The sequence below is a fragment of the Prunus persica genome, chromosome G3, assembly GCF_000346465.2.
Source record: "Prunus persica cultivar Lovell chromosome G3, Prunus_persica_NCBIv2, whole genome shotgun sequence".
In the NCBI taxonomy this organism is placed as follows: Eukaryota; Viridiplantae; Streptophyta; class Magnoliopsida; order Rosales; family Rosaceae; genus Prunus; species Prunus persica.
The window spans coordinates 13,391,838-13,411,322 of record NC_034011.1 but is presented as its reverse complement, the minus strand read 5'-3'; the positions used below and the strand labels follow the sequence as shown (position 1 = coordinate 13,411,322).

Sequence of the window (19,485 nt, the reverse complement as noted above, 5' to 3'; positions counted from 1 at the left end):
TTTTCTTAAAGAAGAAATTCGATTTAAAAGAATTGAACAACAACTCACTGATAAATCGCTACAGTTACAAATCCAACATTTTGAAAACAAATTGAAAAATGAAATCTGTTCTGAGTTGCCTAATGCTTTTTGGTATAGGAAACAGCATGTTGTATGTCTTCCCTATATCAAAACCTTTAATGAAAAGAATATTCCAACCAAAGCTCGGCCAATCCAGATGAGTCAAGAAATAATGGAATTTTGTAAAAAATAAATTAGTGAGTTGCTTCAAAAGAAAATAATTCGCAAAAGCAAGTCCCCCTGGTCTTGTCCTACCTTTTATGTTCAGAAAAATGCTGAGCTAGAGAGAGGAGTCCCAAGGTTAGTTATAAATTATAAGCCCCTTAATGCAGTTCTAGAATGGATTAGGTATCCCATACCTAACAAAAGAGATCTCATTAATCGCCTAGAAAAAGCAGTTGTTTTTTTTCCAAATTTTACATGAAGAGTGGTTTCTGGCAAATCCAAATAGAAGAGTCAGATAGATATAAGACTACATTTGTTACTCCTTTTGGTCATTACGAATGGAATGTTATGCCATTTGGACTAAAAAAATGCCCCTAGTGAATTCCAAAATATTATGAATGATATTTTCATGCCTTGCAGCCATTTCTCAATTGTCTATATTGATGATGTTCTTATCTTCTTTGAGTCTATAGAACATCATTGGAAGCATTTGCATAAATTTGTTCAGATTATCAAACAAAATGGCCTAGTTGTTCCGCCAAGAAAATCAAATTATTCCCAAACTAATATCAGATTTATTGGTTTCAATATCTGCTAGTCAAAAATTTCCCCAATTGATCGAGTCATCCAGTTTGCTGACAAATTTCCTGATCAAATTCTTGATAAAAGTCAACTCCAGAGGTTCTTAGGATCTCTAAATTATATTTCTGACTTCTATCAAAATCTGAGAAAACAATGTAAGCCCTTATTTGACAGATTGCAAAATAATCCTTCCCCATGGTCATCCATCCATACTGAAGTCGTCTGCCAAATAAAACATCATGTCAAGACACTTCCCTATCTTGGTATTCCTTCAGTCGATTCCTTCAAAATAGTTGAAATTGATGCCTCTGACATTGGTTATGGTGGCATTCTCAAACAAAGAATTTGTCCAAAATCCCCAGAACAGATTGTTCGTTTTCATTCTGGAACTTGGACCCAGTCGCAGTATAATTATAGTACTATTAAAAAAGAAATATTAACTATTGTATTATGTATTAGCAAATTTCAAGATGATTTACTTAATCAAAAATTTTTACTATGAGTTGATTGTAAGTCTGCAAAACATGTTTTAGAAAAAGATGTTCAAAACATTACATCTAAACAAATTTTTGCACGATGGCAAAGTATTTTAAGTATATTTGATTTCGATTTGAATATTTGAGAGGTAGTGAGAATTCAATTCCTCATTTTCTTACTCGAGAATTCTTGCAGGATGCACAATGGCACCCAAAAAAGACAAACAGAAAGAATCAGCCAGTCAACCCAAGTCTTCGCAGTCGCCCAAGTCATCCCAGTCGATCCGAATCCTTCCTCAATCCATGAGTCAAAATAAGCCAGAAAAGCCAGAAATACCCAAGCAAATAGTCCCTTTTCCTGGTTGCACCCCCATTGCAGTTGCCACACCATTGTCAGTCGCTAATAGGTTCTCCACCCTTGGTTCTACAGTTGGCCATGACAGGACCCGATCCCAATTCCACTTTGGAATTCGAACCAAGTCCTGTGCGTGTCCGACACCTGGCGAATGTCGGACACAAATGACCGTTTTACCCTTCCTATTACAATTACTATTAAAACTTCCCTTAGACTCCTACCGAAAATTCGGCAAAGTCTTCCCTGTATTTTGTCTAAACCCAAAATCTTCCACCTGTTAAACAAGCAAATAATTTTCCACCAACTGCCAGAATAAAATAACCCAGCATTCACCATATCAAGTTTCCCACTAAAACGAGATATCAGAGCATTTTCAACTAATTTACAAGATTTCAAGAACTTTTACAATAAAATTCTACGTTTCTTGGTGGTGCGGAAGCTAGGAGTGGCCCGGTGGTGGATGCCTGCGCACTACTATAGCCTGGGGGTGAAAAACAAGTTTGAAAATGTGAGTGGACAAAAATAATGTTCTTGAAATCAGTTTATAATCATAATAACCCCCATGGTAAAAATAACTTGATAAGTAAGGCTAAAGTTCAACTGTGTTCAATATAAGGTATTCATCTAACTATATATAAATGTATGTATATAAATTTGTAAAACTGAACAATTATATGGAGATATAAAACATGCACGAACATTGAGGAAACTGATATTAAATGACTGAAAGCAATAGCTGTATAAAAGTACTCAAATTCCTTTAAACTACCACCTAAGTGTACCCCTGTAAAATCCGTTAAATCCCCTGGCAGGTCTCGGCGACACAAAGTCTATCCGAGCCGCAAACTGGCAGGATTCAGGGGACTAAAGTTAGCCTGACCCGCTGGCAGGTCTCGATGACACAAGGTCGACTCGAGCCGCTCTGGCAAGATACAGGGGACCGTAGTCAGCCTGATCCGCAATCCTGGCAGGTCTCGGGGACACAGAGTCAGCCGAGTCGCAAATCCTGGCAGGTCTCGGGGACACAGAGTCAGCCGAGCCGTAAATCCTGGCACTCACGGTCCGAGCGTCCCCGAAACTCATGAGGCAATGTCCAGTGCACTGACAAAACTGTAAACAGACTGGATGTCCGTAGACATCGGTCCGTCTGAGGGTAATCACTAAAAACAAGCGGGTACATAGTGGTTCTAATTTAGAAAAATCTGATAATTCTCCGAAATCTGATAAATCTGAGCTAAGTTACTATTTCTGTATCAAAGATCTCAAGTCTGCTGCTCAACTAAGTATTATAAAAATAAAGATATTTCACGATGCAGTTCATGTTCAAAAAATATGTAATAACACTTATTCAAGATCAAATATAAAATTTAATTATAAATATCATTTAGAAAAGAAAAGTCCACTCATTGCTGGTCCGAGCTAGCTGGACCCTTTGAAGGTCCCTCCTGTGGTTCTGCCGGTCCTCTGGTGCCTTATTACCCATAAAGATTAAATTAATAAAACTGCTCAATAAAAGAATTAAATTAAACACCCTGCCCTCGGCTCCTAGAAATGCGTGTACTCATTTTAAAGTCACTCCTATGCCCACGTAGCCTTTCAGACAATTAGAACGGCCTTGAAAGACCTGAAGCTGTTCCAAGCGATAAACTGTCAGACAGGCCGATCCGGAACCTCGTGGGGTCCACGATCTCTGATGGCCAATCTGGGATTCTCTAAAGGTTCCTTACAGAGAAAGACCCATGTCCTGCGAGTTTGGTCCGAAACGGACCGTCGGATTAGCCAAAATTGTATTATCGCTTAAAATCCAAACTCTAGCCCCAGGGTTCGCGATTTCGGAGTATCCGGGACTCCGATTCGCAATCCGTCGAATCCTACACGATCCTGAAATCATGTAGAACGACATATCTGAATTTGGGTGCGATCCAACGGCTCGACGACACTGCACCCAAGGATCGCGCAATATGGAAAATTTGTTCGGGGCTCAAACGGACTCCAAATCGAGATCCGCGAAATCCTACGCGCTCGTGACAACACGAGGATCGCAAAACTACTCAGAGTCACTTCACTACCCTCACCCACACGCCGCCACACGCGCAGGCAGTTTGGGTGTCCAAAGCAATACCAGGTTGCCGGAAAAACTCGAAACCAAGACTCCAAAATCCTATCCTAGGTAAAACACCCCATTTGGAGTCACTTTTGTTCTTGGACATACCCCAAAAAGTGGCCGGAAATGGCCGATCACGGCGGCCGAAGTTCGGTCGATTTTCAATTCGAAAATCGAGTGATCTCGAGGTAAAATCAATCAAAACCCAGCCAACCATCAGTTAGAGCATGAAAAATAGCTGAGAAACCATACCTTACTCTAACGATTTGGTTGAGAAACGGAGCAGAACGAAGAAGATGAAGTTTCGACTGAAAACCAGCGGAAATCTCCAGTTTCCGGCCAGTTCCGAGCGGCCCAAGGTCGGCGACAGGTCGGGGAAGGACGGCGGGTCTGTGGCGGTTCCGTTGGTACCCTTGCCGGAGATCGGGACGGCGTGTGGCGTCTGCTGGCGGAGCTGGAAGGGAAGAGGCACGAGCTGCGCGTGCGACGGGAGGAGAGAGAGAAGAGAGAAACTGAGGAGAGAGAGAGAGGAAAGGGATAAAAATCTGACTTTTTGTCCAAATTACCGTTTTGCCCTTCGCGGTATTTTGACCATATTTTATTCGTTACAACTCCGATTCGAGTCTACTCCGTGTCTACGAACTCGTTTCGCCATGCTCTACGCAACGGCATAAGCGAAATTGCCAAATTCCTTCTCGATCAACTTTTTCCCTATTAAATAATGCGAGGGCAAAATCGTCTTTTTGCTAGAATAAATTAATCCTAATTTTTAGATATTTTGTTTTGGGTTATTACAGGCCAAATCCGCCCTAGTTATCAGTCGACATTGGTCTCTAGTTATGATCCTTTTACAGTTGATACCTCTGCAGGTCCCTCAGTTGCTTTCAAAAAATCGTCCCCTTATTTGCCCAAGAGTAATTCTCATTTATTTGTCATTGAGTCTTTGTATGATGTCCATGCAGATCCCATCGAAATAGCCAAACACTATTTCCCTCATGGATTTCATTACATGCCACCCAGTCCTTATAAGTCTCTCAAGTATTATAGAGATATATTACTTGAAACCCAGTCAGTTGAAATTAAGCCGATAAAGGATCGAGATCATCCTGAAATCATCCTTTATCATTCCCTGTATATTCATAGAATCTTAAGCCAAGAGTCTTTCAGTAGTCGCCTCTATGAATTGAAAGTCCTTATGTCAAAATTGCAATATAATTATTCTGATTATATTGAAGCCTGGTATACTATTTTCCTTCACCAATCTGAAGATTTTAGTCATTCCTGGTTTATCAATTTCGACAACAAATTCAAAAGTTCTTTCCTCTATTGGTTCCTTCATTGGTGGGAAAAACATGGTCCAGTTGATGAAATTCTCCCTGTATCAGTTCATGAGTTGATCCGTCACTACACTAAACAAGCCAAGTTCTCCAAAGTTGATCTGTTCTTCCCAAAACAGTTGCTTTTTATTGCCCGATATAATCCCTTGGATTCTCAAATGGTCTTACAGGATCACCAAGGATGCCAGAATATTTGCCCGCTAGTTCTCTGTTAAATGGTGGGATAAATTTGAAGTTGACAGAATTGCCAAATATGTTTACAATGATCTTCCTCATGAGCCTACTCCACGCCCAGTCTCTCCTACTTGTTCAGTCCGATCTTCCCTCTCAGTCGAAGGAAAATCCAAGTCTGAGCTCCAAGAAATTGCTCGTCAGTTGATCATGCAAGCCTCCCAGATGGATAATGATGAGGACAATGATTCTCCCTCGTCGTCTAGTTGCCAGCCCATGCAGAGCCCAGCCAAACCGAAATCTTGGTATGAAGACAGTCAAGATCCATATGATGCCTATGACCTACACTCTGATTAGGCTCCAAGTCGCAGACAGCATAATTGCCTCAGTAAAAGCATCTTCACCCCGGTGGAAGCATCTCCTAAAGCAACAAACAAAGCACTGTTTGCTGTACATCTTTTCACCGAAAGTAGCCGAAAGTAGTCGCAAAAGAAAATTATTCTCCATTGAAAGACAAAATTGAAAGTTGAATCAGAAGGAAGACCCGTGCTTCTACAGTTGTACTAACCGTAGTTACTTTCATCATAGTTGCCCAAACCATAGTTGATATAATCTATTTAAGCAGGCCTTGGCCTCAGTTGTAAGCAGTGTGTTTTTTTTCAGTTATAAAGATTTCTCTCTGAAACATCTTTGGAGAAAATCACCCTTGTAAATACTGAGTGTGAAGTCTGAAGTTGCAGTTGCTATCTTTGTGAGTATAAATAAAATTGTTATTTTCAAATTATTTCTATTTTAATTAATTTCTTATATGCATTATTTTCTGCATTTAGTTTGAATATTGGGATAAGTTGCTCATTCATATTCTTTCCAGTTCTTTTGTGGTTATCTCTGTGTTTCCAGTTGTTTGTGGTATATATATATATATATATAGGGCCCACTGAGGGATCCCTCAAATTAGCTTCCATAATTTGAGGGACACCTTTATAGGGCCAACTTCGCATTGTATTTCACTAATCCAAACCGTCTATGTTTTAGATAATCATTTACAAATCATCTTTACAAAAAATCACTTGGATCCAATATTTTTTGACCACTCAATTGTGTTGTTGAAATTTTAGTACTTTTTTGAAGCACCGTGTTCATTGATTTTGTAGGATACAATTGGATGTCGAAACTGTTTTTGGTTTGTCTAATTTTTTGTAAAGATATCTATGAACGTAGACTTAAAAAATAAATGGTTTGAATTATTGGAAAAAATTCGTATGGCACCTTAAAGGGTGTCGCTCAAATAAAATTATTTGAGGGATCCCTCAATGGAAGGGGATTATATATATATATGTATTTTATAAGATGTATTTTATATATGTGTATATATATGTATTTTATAATATACATAATATATGTGTATATATATATTGAAAAATAAAAAAATCTAGTCCTAGTCCAAGCATACACCAAATGTATGATAAGTGTTATCCAACTTGGACCAAGCCAAGCCAAGACAGTCCCTAAACATAGCTCAGACCAAGATAGTCCTGCGTAACAAATGAAGGGATTGGGTCTACTGCGTGACGTAATGGATATAACGATCATGAACTATAACCAGTTGTCTACCATCTTATGTGGCAAGTTGAGATGGATAACCACATCAAGTAAAAATCTTTTATTTCTTTTTATAAGATTTTAAATTAATAAAAAATTTTGAAAAATTAACCGAGAAAAATTAGACCTAATAAGCTTTCATGTTTGCTTCTCCTAGTGCTTCCCTCCTTTCGATCATCTATCTACAGTCCCCTTTCCCTATCTGCCCGCTCTCCAAAGGCACTCCATTGGCGCTCCTACCTTCCTTCCACCGAAAGAATCCTTCAGATGATATACAAATGTGCTATAAGTCTAGCATTATTCATTTGAGCTCGAGTTAGAAATCTTTCTTTAGTTGCACATGAGTTGATAGATTACGGCTTTCCCATTTTGTGCTATGCTTGCGGATTGCAGAGGTCCACAAAAACACTAGAAGAAAAATAGGAAGTTGTGCCCAAAAGAAAATCTGCACCAACTAAAACTAAAAAAAAAGGTGAATTTCTTTAGTGGATATATTCTCTTTGCAAGATTTCCTACACCAACTAAAACTAACCACAGAAAAAAAAAAACCATTCACAAGGCCCTGCACTGCATTTTCCTCAATTTTTCTGCATTCATTGTTTATGGAAGAAAGAGAACTTTACAACAAGAAATAAAAAGCTGAATTTTGGGTAACTATTTCATGAATATTTACACTACAAAACTAATGAAGATGAGATGAGGGATCTCACAATCAGTTGCAAGTTAATTGAAACAAACAAAAGAATTGGAAATTTGAAGGTCCAGTCTATAGGTTTAAGCTCCAGAGATAGTAATATTACTTGAGTAGCCATGCCTTGAATCTGAAGCACTGGAAATATAGTCATGGTAATCAATGGCCTCATCAAGACTCTTCGAAAAGCGGTCAAGGAACTGTGGAATAGGTGGTATGCCAAGTTCTATAACTCCCTCCAGAAGTTGAACAACCTGCCCCATACTTGGCCTATCCTTCTCATCATCTTGAATGCACCAACAAGCAGCTTTGCATGCTCTCATTAGTTCTTCTTTGTCAGCATTGCCTTCTAACCTGCAGTCCAACAAGGTGATAACATCTTCTTCTTTGGTTACCACGTTAGCAACGCGAGTCGGGAAGTAATTTTGTAACCCATCACCTAAAAGATCTCTGTTTCTCCTTCCTGATATAAGCTCAAAAAGCAGCATTCCATAGCTAAAAGCATCAGCTTTTGGTGTGATAGCTTCTCCTGAAATCCATTCTGGTGCAATGTAGCCTCTGGTTCCTTGCATGGTTGTAATTATCCGGCTGAAGTCTCTGCTCATGAGCTTTGCTAGACCGAAATCTGCTATTTTCGGGGCATATTCTGCATCCAACAGAATGTTTTCAGGTTTGATGTCACAGTGTATGATGCATTCTCTACACTCTTCATGAAGGTAAGCAAGTCCTCTTGCAGTTCCAGCTGCAATGTTATATCTAGCTTTCCAATCTAAGACAATGGGACTCTTTTGAAACAAAACTGATTCTAGAGAGCCATTTGGCATGTAATCATAAACCAAGAATCTTTTTGAAGTTTCTGCACAAAACCCGCGGAGGCGAACAAGATTAATATGTTGGACTTTCCCAATAGTTCTCACTTCTGTAAGGAATTGCTTATCTGCTTGCTTTGGACAGTTAAGTCTCTTCACTGCAATGGGTGTAGAATTTTGCAATGTCCCTTTGAAAACAGAACCAAAGCCTCCTTCCCCAAGTTTTAAAGAGAAGTTCTTTGTTGCACTTCTTAGAACTCGGTACCTGAACATCACCAATGAGCCTTCAACTACCTCAAATCCTTCCCCAGAACATTCATTCTTGGCAATTACCGCAATAATGAGTAAAACAGCCAACAAACCTCCAAGTACTCCAATGACAATCCAAAGGGTCTTGCTCTCCTTCTTCACCTCTATTGCCTCAGATGCTGCAATTCGTAGATGCAACACTTTGCCTACTTTCTCATCAAGTGTAAGTTGTTTTACATTGAACAGACCCCCTGTCCAAACCAAACACTCATTATCATAAGCAAAAGCTGTACATGAGCAATTCCTTAAGCATGCTGATTTGCATTCATTGATGTTCTCGGCTGCTAAAGTCTTTGAATTATTAGGAAAGCGCACATCCGGTACCACCACAAACGTGTCATTTCCACCATTGCCTGCACTGCATTGTAAAGGGACTTTCCTCACACACCCATCTGTGTGATCTGCCAATTCCCAATCATTTGGGGATTTGGGTTGAAATCCTTCCAAGCAATCACAAAGATGTACTTGTTGCTGGTTGCAAATACTGGACGCACCGCAGAATCCATAGACTTCGCAATGTTCCGAGGGTCGCAACCAAATCGAATTCCCTTGGGGGAAGTCTTTTCCCCACTTATAGGCCTTGAACTGGCCAGAGATGTCAAGCACGTATCTAATAAATACGTCAGGGTTGACAGCATCATAAGAAACATAACTCCCCATCTCATTCGAAACATATGTAACATTTGTAATATAATGATTCAACTCTATTTCAGGAACATTTGTAAAAATCTTCCCTGTCCAAGGCCCAGTTGTCCAGTACCTAATAGAACCATTATACAGCAACAAAAAACTTGTTCCATTTTGTTCAATCTCAAGAGAAAAAATCCCAGGTGCTGGATTTTCTGGGCTCCTCCAAGGAGTGAGAGTTAGTTTTTCATTGGTAACCTTACTGTATCCAAGCTTTCCACCTGGCAGCCAAGTATCAGTTGGGTGATCAAAACTCTGCCATATAATAACAGAGGAATTAAATGCATCTGTTATGACAAAGTTGCCATTGTCAAGAAGCATTGCTTTTGTAGAATTGGAAAATACTGGGAGAGAAGGATCATGGGTTGACCAAACTGCAGATTTGGATTGGTTCAGTAGGGTTAGGTTTCCATTTTGGAAGAGATGCAATGCTGAAGAGGATGGATCAGAAACAGGTTGGTTTCTGTTTGCCACCCAAACTACTGTTTTTTGTAGCTTTTTGTACCAGATGCCTATGTAGTGGTTTTGAGAGTTACCTGGTGTGAAGAAACCCAATTCAAATATACCACCCGGTGATGTGATTGTCTGGTTCCCAGAAAGAGATTGGCCTGGAGAGATGGTGTTAGATGCCATGGAAGTATAAGCTTTGAAGGTAAAGCATAACAGAAGCAGAACAGACTGAGAAATAAAGCTGTTCCTCCTACTCATATCCATCTCTTCATAAAACTCCTAGAATGGCTTCTCTCTCTCTCTCTCTCTCTCTGAAATGTTCCCAGCCACCTTCTTGTTAAAGGAGCTCATAAGAGGAAAGTATATAATTATATATAAAAATATATATGTATATATTTACTGACAAAGAGGAGCTAATACATATCACGTGTCGTGCTACAATGTGGACTACTTTGCTTTCTGTGTGGTCAATGAATTTTCAAAGCCAACATATTTTTACTCAAAATCGTCACACTACTCACAATGTTAGGCACTGTTGAGATTAGAAAAATAATATTAAGAATGAAAATTGATGAATATAAAAATAATAAAAAGAAGACTTGGATGCTCTCCCATTTCTCTCCCCATTATCTCCTCCAATATAGAATATGACTAATGTCTCATAACAGAGCAGCAGCAGCTCATGTTACTGCTCAGTTTGGCTTGTCTGTAGTGGATAGTTTGTATTTAGAACATAATTTGTATTGGTTGTCTTCCATTATCTTCTTAATGGATTCAAAGTCTTATTATAAAAAATTAATCGAGTTAGTTAGCTCACTAAAGAAAATTTAGGACGTACAACCTCTATACTCTCCTAAGCCTTGAATATCCTCGAGACATTTAATATAATTTTTTTTTTAATACAAGTGAGAGTTTAAACTACAGGGAATGAATGTTTCTCACACACACATTATAGCGGTGTCATAAGAGTTCGAATATAAGACCACTACTAATCTATAAGTGAAGGCCATTGTTCTTCCCCCCTCTCCCCTCTTCTCTTCCTCCTTTCACCTCTTCCCCCATTTTCAGAGACGGTTTTCTCTATTTGTCTTAGTTTTGTTATGATTTTCATCCAACCATTATAGGCGGTTGCGGCTCAACGTCAGATCTTCACCTGCATTTCGGCGTTGGATCTCCACCACCATTTTTTTTGTAATTTTTTTATGTTTGGAATAAGTTGCAGAGACTCTTTGGATTCTCTGTGTAGTTTTCACCTCTCCTTTTATGAAGATTTTTCATCTCTCCTTTGTAAGAGCTTTTCATCTTTCTTTTGTGAGAGTTTTATTTGTATTGTTATGGCTTGATTTTTTCAAGTTTTATCTCTTTTTATTATTTTACGTTTGCAATCTTAGTTGGGATGCCTATGTCAAAGTTTTTTCGATCCTGCCTAATCGTTAATGGAGATACACTAGATTGTCTTAATTTTAATATTAGACCGCTTCGTTATTGTAATGGCCCTTTTTGTGGCTAGTTTGTATTGGCATTTTATGGCTAGTTACTTTTTTAGCTGAATTATGAATGCAATCATAAAATTTCTTATGAAAAAAAGTAATAAAAAAAAGAAAGACCCCACCAATGACAGATAATATAAAATTAGCTTCTCTTTATAAATATTCCAATTTAAACTTCGACAGGGACAAAAAAGGAGGACTAAAATATCTAAAATTAACTGATGGTTAATCCACCATGGTGGCTTAACAGCTCCTTTGTCAACATCAGTTACCAACTTGAATCCCCTAACAATCTGGATAGCAAATGTGAGTTAGATTAGTTGGCTAAAATTGTGCGCCCGTCTTTTTGCATTTAAACTTGAACTCATACATTAGAACAATTTAAAATATCATATTTCTCAAAAACAAAATTTAAAAAAATCAAATCCGTGGATGTAATCCTCTAGAAACAGACCTTAAAAGGCTCACAAATTTTATTTTTCTGAAACCACATCGGGGCCTGCCCATTGTCATTGGGTAGAATCAAACCATAGCCGCCGTGGATGCGTGTAAGTTGTAACATGGTCGATAATACATTCTAGAATGCTTGACAATTCAACTTTATTTTCAACCTGAGTGGCATGGAATTCTCATGGTGCCTAAAATGTTTTTAACTTTGTGATATTATGATGTGATGTGCATATCACTTAATCCAAAAGGAAAATGATATTAAGTATTTTTCTATGCACATAAAAATTTATATATGTTGATCAGTTGATATTTTAAGGTTTTTTTTTTTTTCACAGATAGACTATTCTAACATGACATTTTATACAAAAATCTTTAGAGAAAATTGTAACACACTAAGAACCAATTAAAAAATAACAAATAGCTAATTTAGAGTTTTTTCTCTTCAAATAAGCTCTTCAATGATTTTTTTGCATAAAATGTCATGTTAGAATTGGTGTATTTATAAAAAGCTAATATTTTAACAGGGGTGGTCGTGACCTGTTTTGGTTTAATTTAGGTTTCAAACCGCAAACTAATAGTATAACCAAACCGAATCGAACCGATCAATTTAATGACCGGTTTGGTTATGTCATTTCCCTTCATAAGCAAGCAAAGATTCTATATTATCTAACATAAATAAAAGGAAATATCGTATTGTAAATTGAACAGTAGTTGAGAAAACTTCTTATCATTGAAGGAGATTACGCCAAACTTAAATAGTTTAGAGATTTCAATTTTTGGCATTAAATAGTTAGTATAAATGTGTAGGATTGAAAATATAATCAGTGAAATTGCGATTTAATTCAATATTACACTTTCCGTTTAGTTTAAACTAACTTTGATTACTTTTAAAGATAAAAAAAATTTGTGACTAAAACTTAAATTTACTTTTGAACTATCGGCACACTTATTTTTGGCTCGCCCCTAGTTATACTCACAAATACTCATACCCAAAACACATCAATTATAAACAATTTGCATTGTCGTGTCTCATGTGTGCACATGGAGGTAGGTACCAATGCAGAGCAATAGGAATCAATAACAGTAATGATAAGACAAAAGCTATGAAAAATAATCTAAACTAAAAGAAAAACATTAATATTTTGGGTATAATATGTGCCTTTTGAACTAAAAGATGGAATAGATGGACATGGACGATTATTTTTCTATTTGAATTAACTTTCGGAGAAAAGAAAAAGAATCTGTTGAAGCTGAACCTTTTTCCTGAGGGACAGGTATGCATTTCCCCCACGCTTGATGCAATCCAAAATGGGCTAACCAAACCCCACCCCTTCCTGGCTTTTTCTTTTTCTTTTTCGTTTTTAAATCCGGCCCCACTTCTTTTTTGTTTTTCAACACACCTTTTTCATATGCGCATGGACCTTTTGCAATATTTTTAAATATTTTTCTTTTCTTGTATGGTGGAGTTGGTAAATGGAATGAAATGGACCCAAATTGACCAAAGGAAATTCTTCCTTCTGGTTTTTTTTTTTTTTTTGGCCCAAGTCTTTTCATTACAACTAACCAAAATGAGTGCTACTTATCTGCTACCGACAATACCTGTTTGGATAATGACGAGTTTTAAGTTCCAATATGTTTGTTTTCAATTGCCTCATGTTCATGTCGCTTCGCACTGGAAAGTCCTCTCTTCTCAAAAACCTCTCTCTTTCTCCAAACACAACTAGAACTTTCATTCCACTGCTGCCTTTTTGGACTTACCGGACAAAAAAGAAGAAGGAATCTTTTGATTCCCGCGCGCGATATATTGTGAAGGGTTTTTGCCTTTCAGCCTTTGTGTTGGATTTTGTCTTCTACTTGCTTTGGGCGGGTTTTTTCAGTTACTCCCTAGTTTGTGTTAGCGATATTCTAGCTTAATTATGATATTTATTTTTTAGTTTATTAAGATTATATTTCTTTCATTTTTATATAGATACTGTGTAATTAGGTTTTTATCTTGTTTCTTAGTTTGACTCTACTAGAGTTAAATCCTTGTACTATAAATATTTTTTTTGGAGAATGAAATACAACCTGAAAAATATTCTACCTATATTGTTTGACTTGACATCATAGCCAACTTTTCTGGTGACCTGTGTGTTGTGCCCACCCGTGTTCTATCCCCATGTATATTTTTTCTCTACCTGTGCGGTGTGTGCCCTCCTGGATTTGTGTGTTGTGTTGTAGTGTTTGTGCCTCTGCTATATTCGTGTCTGTCTTCATGCATCTGCCGTATTTGTGCCTTTGCTGTGTTTCGCTGTGTACTCTCATGTCTTCGTGCATCTGCCGTATTTGTGTCTCTGATGTGTTACGTTGTATACTCTGCCGTGATCTATTAAATTTATGCTGCAATCATGAGTGATAACTCCATTATTGGTGTTGTTGCTGCTGCCTCTGCAAATTTGTGTGTTTCTGATCCTATTCCAGGTACTGGCTCCAATACTTGGATAATTGACACTGGTGCTTCTGATCATATGACTTATTATACTAAATTTTTTGATGAGTTGTTTAGTAACACCCATGACCCATACTTAACTAGTGCTAATGGCTTGCCTTCTCCAATTACTAGTGATGGCACAATCTCTCTCACTCCTATTCTGTCATTGTCTCGTGCGTTACTAGTTCCCAATATCCATTATAACTTGTTATCTGTTGGTCGATTACTTGATACACTTAATGCTTATGCTACTTTTTATCCTACGTATTGCTCTTTTTAGGATCTCAAGACTCACGAGACGATTAGGCATGGTAAACGGATAGGGAGTTATATTATTTGACATTGCCTTTTGCACTAGTTCGTGATCGTGTCGTTAATACTGTTTAAAGTTGTAGTATCAAAGACAAACATCAAATTTGGTTATGGCATCATCGCTTGGGACACCCGTCATTTGGCTACCTTAACCTTCTGTTTTCATCTTTATTCCGCTCTTGTGATGAGTCCAGTTTTAAGTGTGAGACATGTATTTTGGCCAAGACTCATCGCACTGTGCTTCCTTTGAGTGACAGTAAAGCTGCAAAGCCTTTTGATTTAGTGCATTCTGATGTGTGGGATCCAGCTCGCGTTACTTTGAAAGGATTTCGTTGGTTCGTCACATTTATTGATGATTGTACCCAACTCACTTAGGTTTTCTTGCTGAAAAATAAACATAATGTTGCTTCCATCCTTCTAGAGTTCTGTACTATGGTGTCTACTCAGTTTCATGCTTGGGTCAAAGTATTCTGGACTGATAACGGAGGCGAATATGTGAATAACACTTTGACATCTTTCTTCCATGCTCAAGGTATTATTCACCAAACGACAACCCCATTTACTCTTCAGCATAATGGTGTGTTTGAACGCAAGAATCATCAGTTACTTGAAGTTGCCCGCTCCCTTATGTTGGACATGTCTGTTCCTCATTGGGGGCATGCTGTTTTATCTGCTGCCTATGTGATTAATCGTACTCCTAGCCAGGTTCTTGATTTAAAGACTCCAAGTTGCCACCTAAATTTTTTGGGTGTGTTGCCTATGTTCATGTCTACTCTCATCAACGGAGTAAACTTTATCCTTGTACTCTGCGCTGTGTCTTTGTTGGTTACTCTTCTACTCAGAAATGTTATAAATGCTATCATCCACCTACCCAGAAGGTGCATGTTACTTTGGACGTGACTTTCCATGAAGAAGTGCCCTATTATGTCTCTCCCTCCTCTCCAATTTAGGAGGAGAGGGGGAGTGAATTGGAGAGTCTTGGATTAAAGAATGATGTGTTTGAAGATACTGCTCTCGGGAAGGAAACGATCTGTCGCACTGCAGCAAGTGACTGGTCCCTCATATCTGATGATGAAACTTGTGGTCCCTGCGAAGAAACGACTGATCGCCCTTTAGAACTCGACCAGTCGCCCATAACTGGAGATGAAGCAGGTGCTCTCGGTGTCCAAACGACCGGTCACAGTGAAGCAAGTGACCAGTCGCCTGTATCTGAAAATAATGACAGTGATTATTGTATAGATGAGTTCGATGCAATACCCCCCTCTGCCTTACCAATGTCCCAATCTACTCGTGATAGTGAATCAAGTGAGGTAATTTCTAATGATCTATCTGTGTCAGCTTATCAGTTACTCCCACAAACCACTCGTGGGAAATCTAAAGTACAATATTCTCCTGATATACATGCCAAGTCTAAATATCACATAAGCCATTATGTGTCAACTCATCGTTGTCTAAGTCATATGCATCCTATTTGTGTCAATTATCTAGTGTATGTGTGCCAACTAAACTACATGATGCTTTATCTAACCCCAAATGGATGGATGCCATGAATGTTGAAATAGATGCCTTGAACAAGAATAAAACATGGGATTTAGTTCCTTTGCCATGAGGGAAGAAAGCTGTTGGATGCAGATGGGTGTTTACTTTGAAGCATAAAGCTAATGGTTCCATTGACCGTAACAAGACTAGATTGGTAGCAAATGGTTATACTCAGACTTATGGAGTGGATTATTTGGAGACCTTTGCTCTAGTGGCAAAGCTCAATATTGTGCGTGTACTATTATCCCTGGCTGCTAACCGCGATTGGCCCTTATTACAATTCGATGTCAAAAATGCGTTTCTACATGGTGACCTCAATGAGGAGATTTACATGGATCTCCCTTCTGGTATTCCTGTAACCTCTAAAGAGAGTGTTGTGTGTAAGCTACAGAAGTCTTTATATGGATTGAAGCAGTTTCCAAGAGCGGGGTTTGGGAGATTTGCAGCATCTATGAAGAAATTTGGGTATGTGCAAAGTAACTCAGACCATACTTTGTTTCTAAAGCGTCATAAAGGTAAATTGACGGCTTTAATTATTTATGTTAATGATATGATTATGACTAGAGATGATCAGTCAGAAATGCAAAATCTTCAGAAGTATCTGACTTCTGAGTTTGAGATGAAGTCATTGGGTGATTTGAAGTACTTTCTTGGGATTGAAGTTGCCAGATCTAAACATGATATCTTTCTGTCTTAAAGAAAGTATATTTTGGATTTACTTGCAGAGATTGAAATGTTATATTGTAAACCAATCGATACCCCTGGTGAACAGAATCATAAGTTAGGGTTGTATCCTGATCAAGTCCCTACACATAAAGAGCGTTATCAACGACTTGTGGGGAGATTGATTTATTTACCTCATACATGTCTTGATATTGCATATGCAGTGAGTGTAGTGAGTCAGTTTATGCATTCTCCTAGTGAATATCATATGAGTGTTGTGATGCGCATCTTGAGATATCTGAAAGTAACTTCTGAAAAGGGGTTAATGTTTTGCAAGTATGGTTATACAGATGTGGAAGGGTATACGGATGCTGATTGGGCTGGTTCAGTCATTGATAGACGCTTTACGTTTGGGTATTTCACATTTGTTGGTGGTAATCTTGTTACTTGGAGGAGTAAAAAGCAAAAAGTGGTGTCTAGGTCTAGTGCCGAGGCCGAGTACCGTGGGATGGCTCAAGGTGTGTGCGAGTTACTATGGTTGAGAAGATTGTTGAGATCTTGGGTTTGGACCCCAGAAACCCATGGATTTGTATTGTGATAATAAAGTTGCAATTGCAATTGCGCATAACCCTGTGCAACATGATTGTACAAAGCACGTGTAGATTAATCGACATTTTGTTACAGAGAAGTTAGATGCAGAAATTATGTCTTTTCCGCTTATATCATTCGAGTATCAACTGGCAAATGTTCTTACGAGAGCTGTGTCTACTACGGTCTTTCTCAACTCGCTTGACAAGTTAGGCATGCGTGACATCTTTGCCCCAACTTAAGGGAGAGTGTTAGCGAGATCCTAGCTTAATTCGGATATTTATTTCCTAGTTTATTAGAATTATATTTCTTTCCTTTTTGTACAGATATTGCGTAATTAGGTTTTTATCTTATTTCCTAGTTTGACCCTCCTAGGGTTACATCCTTGTACTACAAATACCTTCTTTTGGAGAATGAAATACAACCTGAAAAATATTCTACCCATATTGTTTGATTGTTTGTTTACTGGCTCTTGTGCCAATTCTTTCCCCTTTCCATTGTTAAGATTGGAAAATCTCCCCAAATCAAGAATCTGATTCCCAACAAATCTTATTAGGGTCAGTTTGGCATTACTGTGTTGTAAAACTAATCGCTTTTAGATTTGCTGTGAGAGAAATCAGCTGTGAGATAAAACAGTTTGGCATTTTGTAAACTTTTTATTAAAAGTGTTGTTGGTACTGATTCCCATATAAACTGAAAATGATTCCCACGTAATCATTAAACCCAATGCCTCTTCGAAACTGATTCTTGCATAATCAGAAAATGAAAGCACCTCATTAGCTGATTTTCCTTATAGCTTTCTCTCACATCAATTTTTAACAATAAGTGATTTTCTTATAGTTTACCAAATGGGTTAGGCTTCCCAAAGTTTTTTGAAAATCACTTATCACCCCAAATAAACAATGCCAAATCGGCAGTTAATATTATCTTGTAATTTCATTTAAGGAAAAGATAATTCCAATCCATATGGGAATTATCTCTACAAACCCTAGCCAAGGAGGAGACTCTATAAATAAGTGGTTACACAACACACATAAGGTAATTCAAAAACCCTAGAGAAATCTCTCTCACTCCCTCACACTACACACACACTCTCTCTCTTTCTTTCCCCCTCTTTTACAGCCACGTGTCGCCCCCCATTTCTCTTGTACCATAGAGAAAGCTCAATCTTTTTCAGTTAAAGTTGTATCTTCCTAAGACCATTTAATTCACTTAGGCATTGCAGAGCTTTTGGCTAGCACCCATTGAGTGTGCTCCGTTGAGCAAATCTATTTTGAAATGATCGGGGAAGAAGAGGATCGGGTGAAGAAGAAGATCTTTTCCGAATATTCCTTCTGGAAATTATTTGTACAAACACTTGCTATCTAATCTTTAGATTTGCTAGGACCCTCCTGGATTTGGGGATGTATTCTTCTTCAGTTCTCTCTGTAAACTATTTTGGGGTATGAATGAATTGTCGTATTTTTCTTAAAATAAATGTTTAAGAAAAAAGTTTGTTTCCAACTCATGCCACTACCCTTTATTCGTGTTGTTTTTTTTCTCTTTTTCGCCTGTCATTTCTTTATGTTGTTCCATGTCAACATATTGGACTTGCTATGTGCTATCCCGACCCAATTTTAACCATTTATTTACTATATTTAATTTATTTAATTGTAAAATTACAATTTTGCCTTGGAATAAGGTCTTTTCGATCTGTAAGGATTTTATTTGAGTGGCACTGTTGCATAGAGCTCGTTGATACGAGTTCGTAGACACATAGTGGACTCAAATCAAAGTTTTAACAAAGAATTTACAGTCAAACGAAGTACAGTGGTACAACTGTAAATATTTCAAAGTCAGAATTTTAAAAAGGCAGCTTAGTCTCTCTCTCCTCTCCCTCTCTCTCTCTCCTCCTCCCTTGACTTTCTCCCTTTGCAAACTAGACCGACCACATTTGGCCAACATTAGAGCAGTTCCAGCCATGCCAGGTCCTGGGATCAGTCTAAAAATGACCAGCACGAGCTAGCAAACGCGTTTGGCTGAAGCCCCGCCACCCCAGGCCATCACGTCACCACCACGAGCTCGAAAATCGACGTGACCACTGAAGCTTTATGGTGGCTCCAGCAACAGAATTCGTCAATCCAGGTATGTTTTCTCACCCTCTCAGTATGCTCTAGCTATCTATACAAGTGGTTT

General features: G+C 38.2%; 2 protein-coding genes and 1 long non-coding RNA gene across 4 annotated transcripts; 1 reads left to right on the top strand and 2 right to left on the bottom strand.

Moving 5' to 3' along the window:
* Positions 1,311 to 4,226, bottom strand: LOC109948210. Its single transcript, XR_002270816.1, has 2 exons — positions 3,995 to 4,226; positions 1,311 to 2,119 (listed from the first exon to the last, which is right to left on the bottom strand). It is a non-coding gene; the product is annotated as an uncharacterized LOC109948210 (long non-coding RNA).
* LOC18766076 (G-type lectin S-receptor-like serine/threonine-protein kinase At2g19130) lies at positions 7,425 to 10,128 on the bottom strand. 2 transcript variants are annotated; one of them, XM_020558781.1, is made up of 2 exons: positions 9,885 to 9,956; positions 7,425 to 9,603 (listed from the first exon to the last, which is right to left on the bottom strand). In XM_020558781.1, exon 2 carries the CDS (start codon positions 9,319 to 9,321, stop codon positions 7,627 to 7,629), a length of 1,695 nt encoding a protein of 564 aa, XP_020414370.1. In that variant the 5' UTR covers positions 9,322 to 9,603; positions 9,885 to 9,956; the 3' UTR covers positions 7,425 to 7,626. The 2 variants fall into 2 exon arrangements, with proteins under 2 accessions (XP_020414370.1, XP_020414369.1); XM_020558780.1 differs by having other exon boundaries at positions 7,425 to 10,128.
* On the top strand, positions 16,991 to 17,552 carry LOC109948047 (uncharacterized mitochondrial protein AtMg00810-like). Its single transcript, XM_020559948.1, has 2 exons — positions 16,991 to 17,240; positions 17,407 to 17,552. The coding sequence occupies exons 1-2, from the start codon at positions 16,991 to 16,993 to the stop codon at positions 17,550 to 17,552; spliced, it is 396 nt and encodes a 131-aa protein (XP_020415537.1).

Excerpts from the sequence above, each read along its gene's own strand:
- LOC18766076 (XM_020558780.1), bottom strand. The coding sequence starts at position 10,062 with ATGGATATGAGTAGGAGGAACAGCTTTATTTCTCAGTCTGTTCTGCTT.
- LOC109948047 (XM_020559948.1), top strand. The coding sequence starts at position 16,991 with ATGAGTGTTGTGATGCGCATCTTGAGATATCTGAAAGTAACTTCTGAA. Across the intron at positions 17,241-17,406 it reads GTACCGTGGGATGGCTCAAG|AGAAGTTAGATGCAGAAATT; the intron begins GTGTGTGCGAGT and ends ATTTTGTTACAG.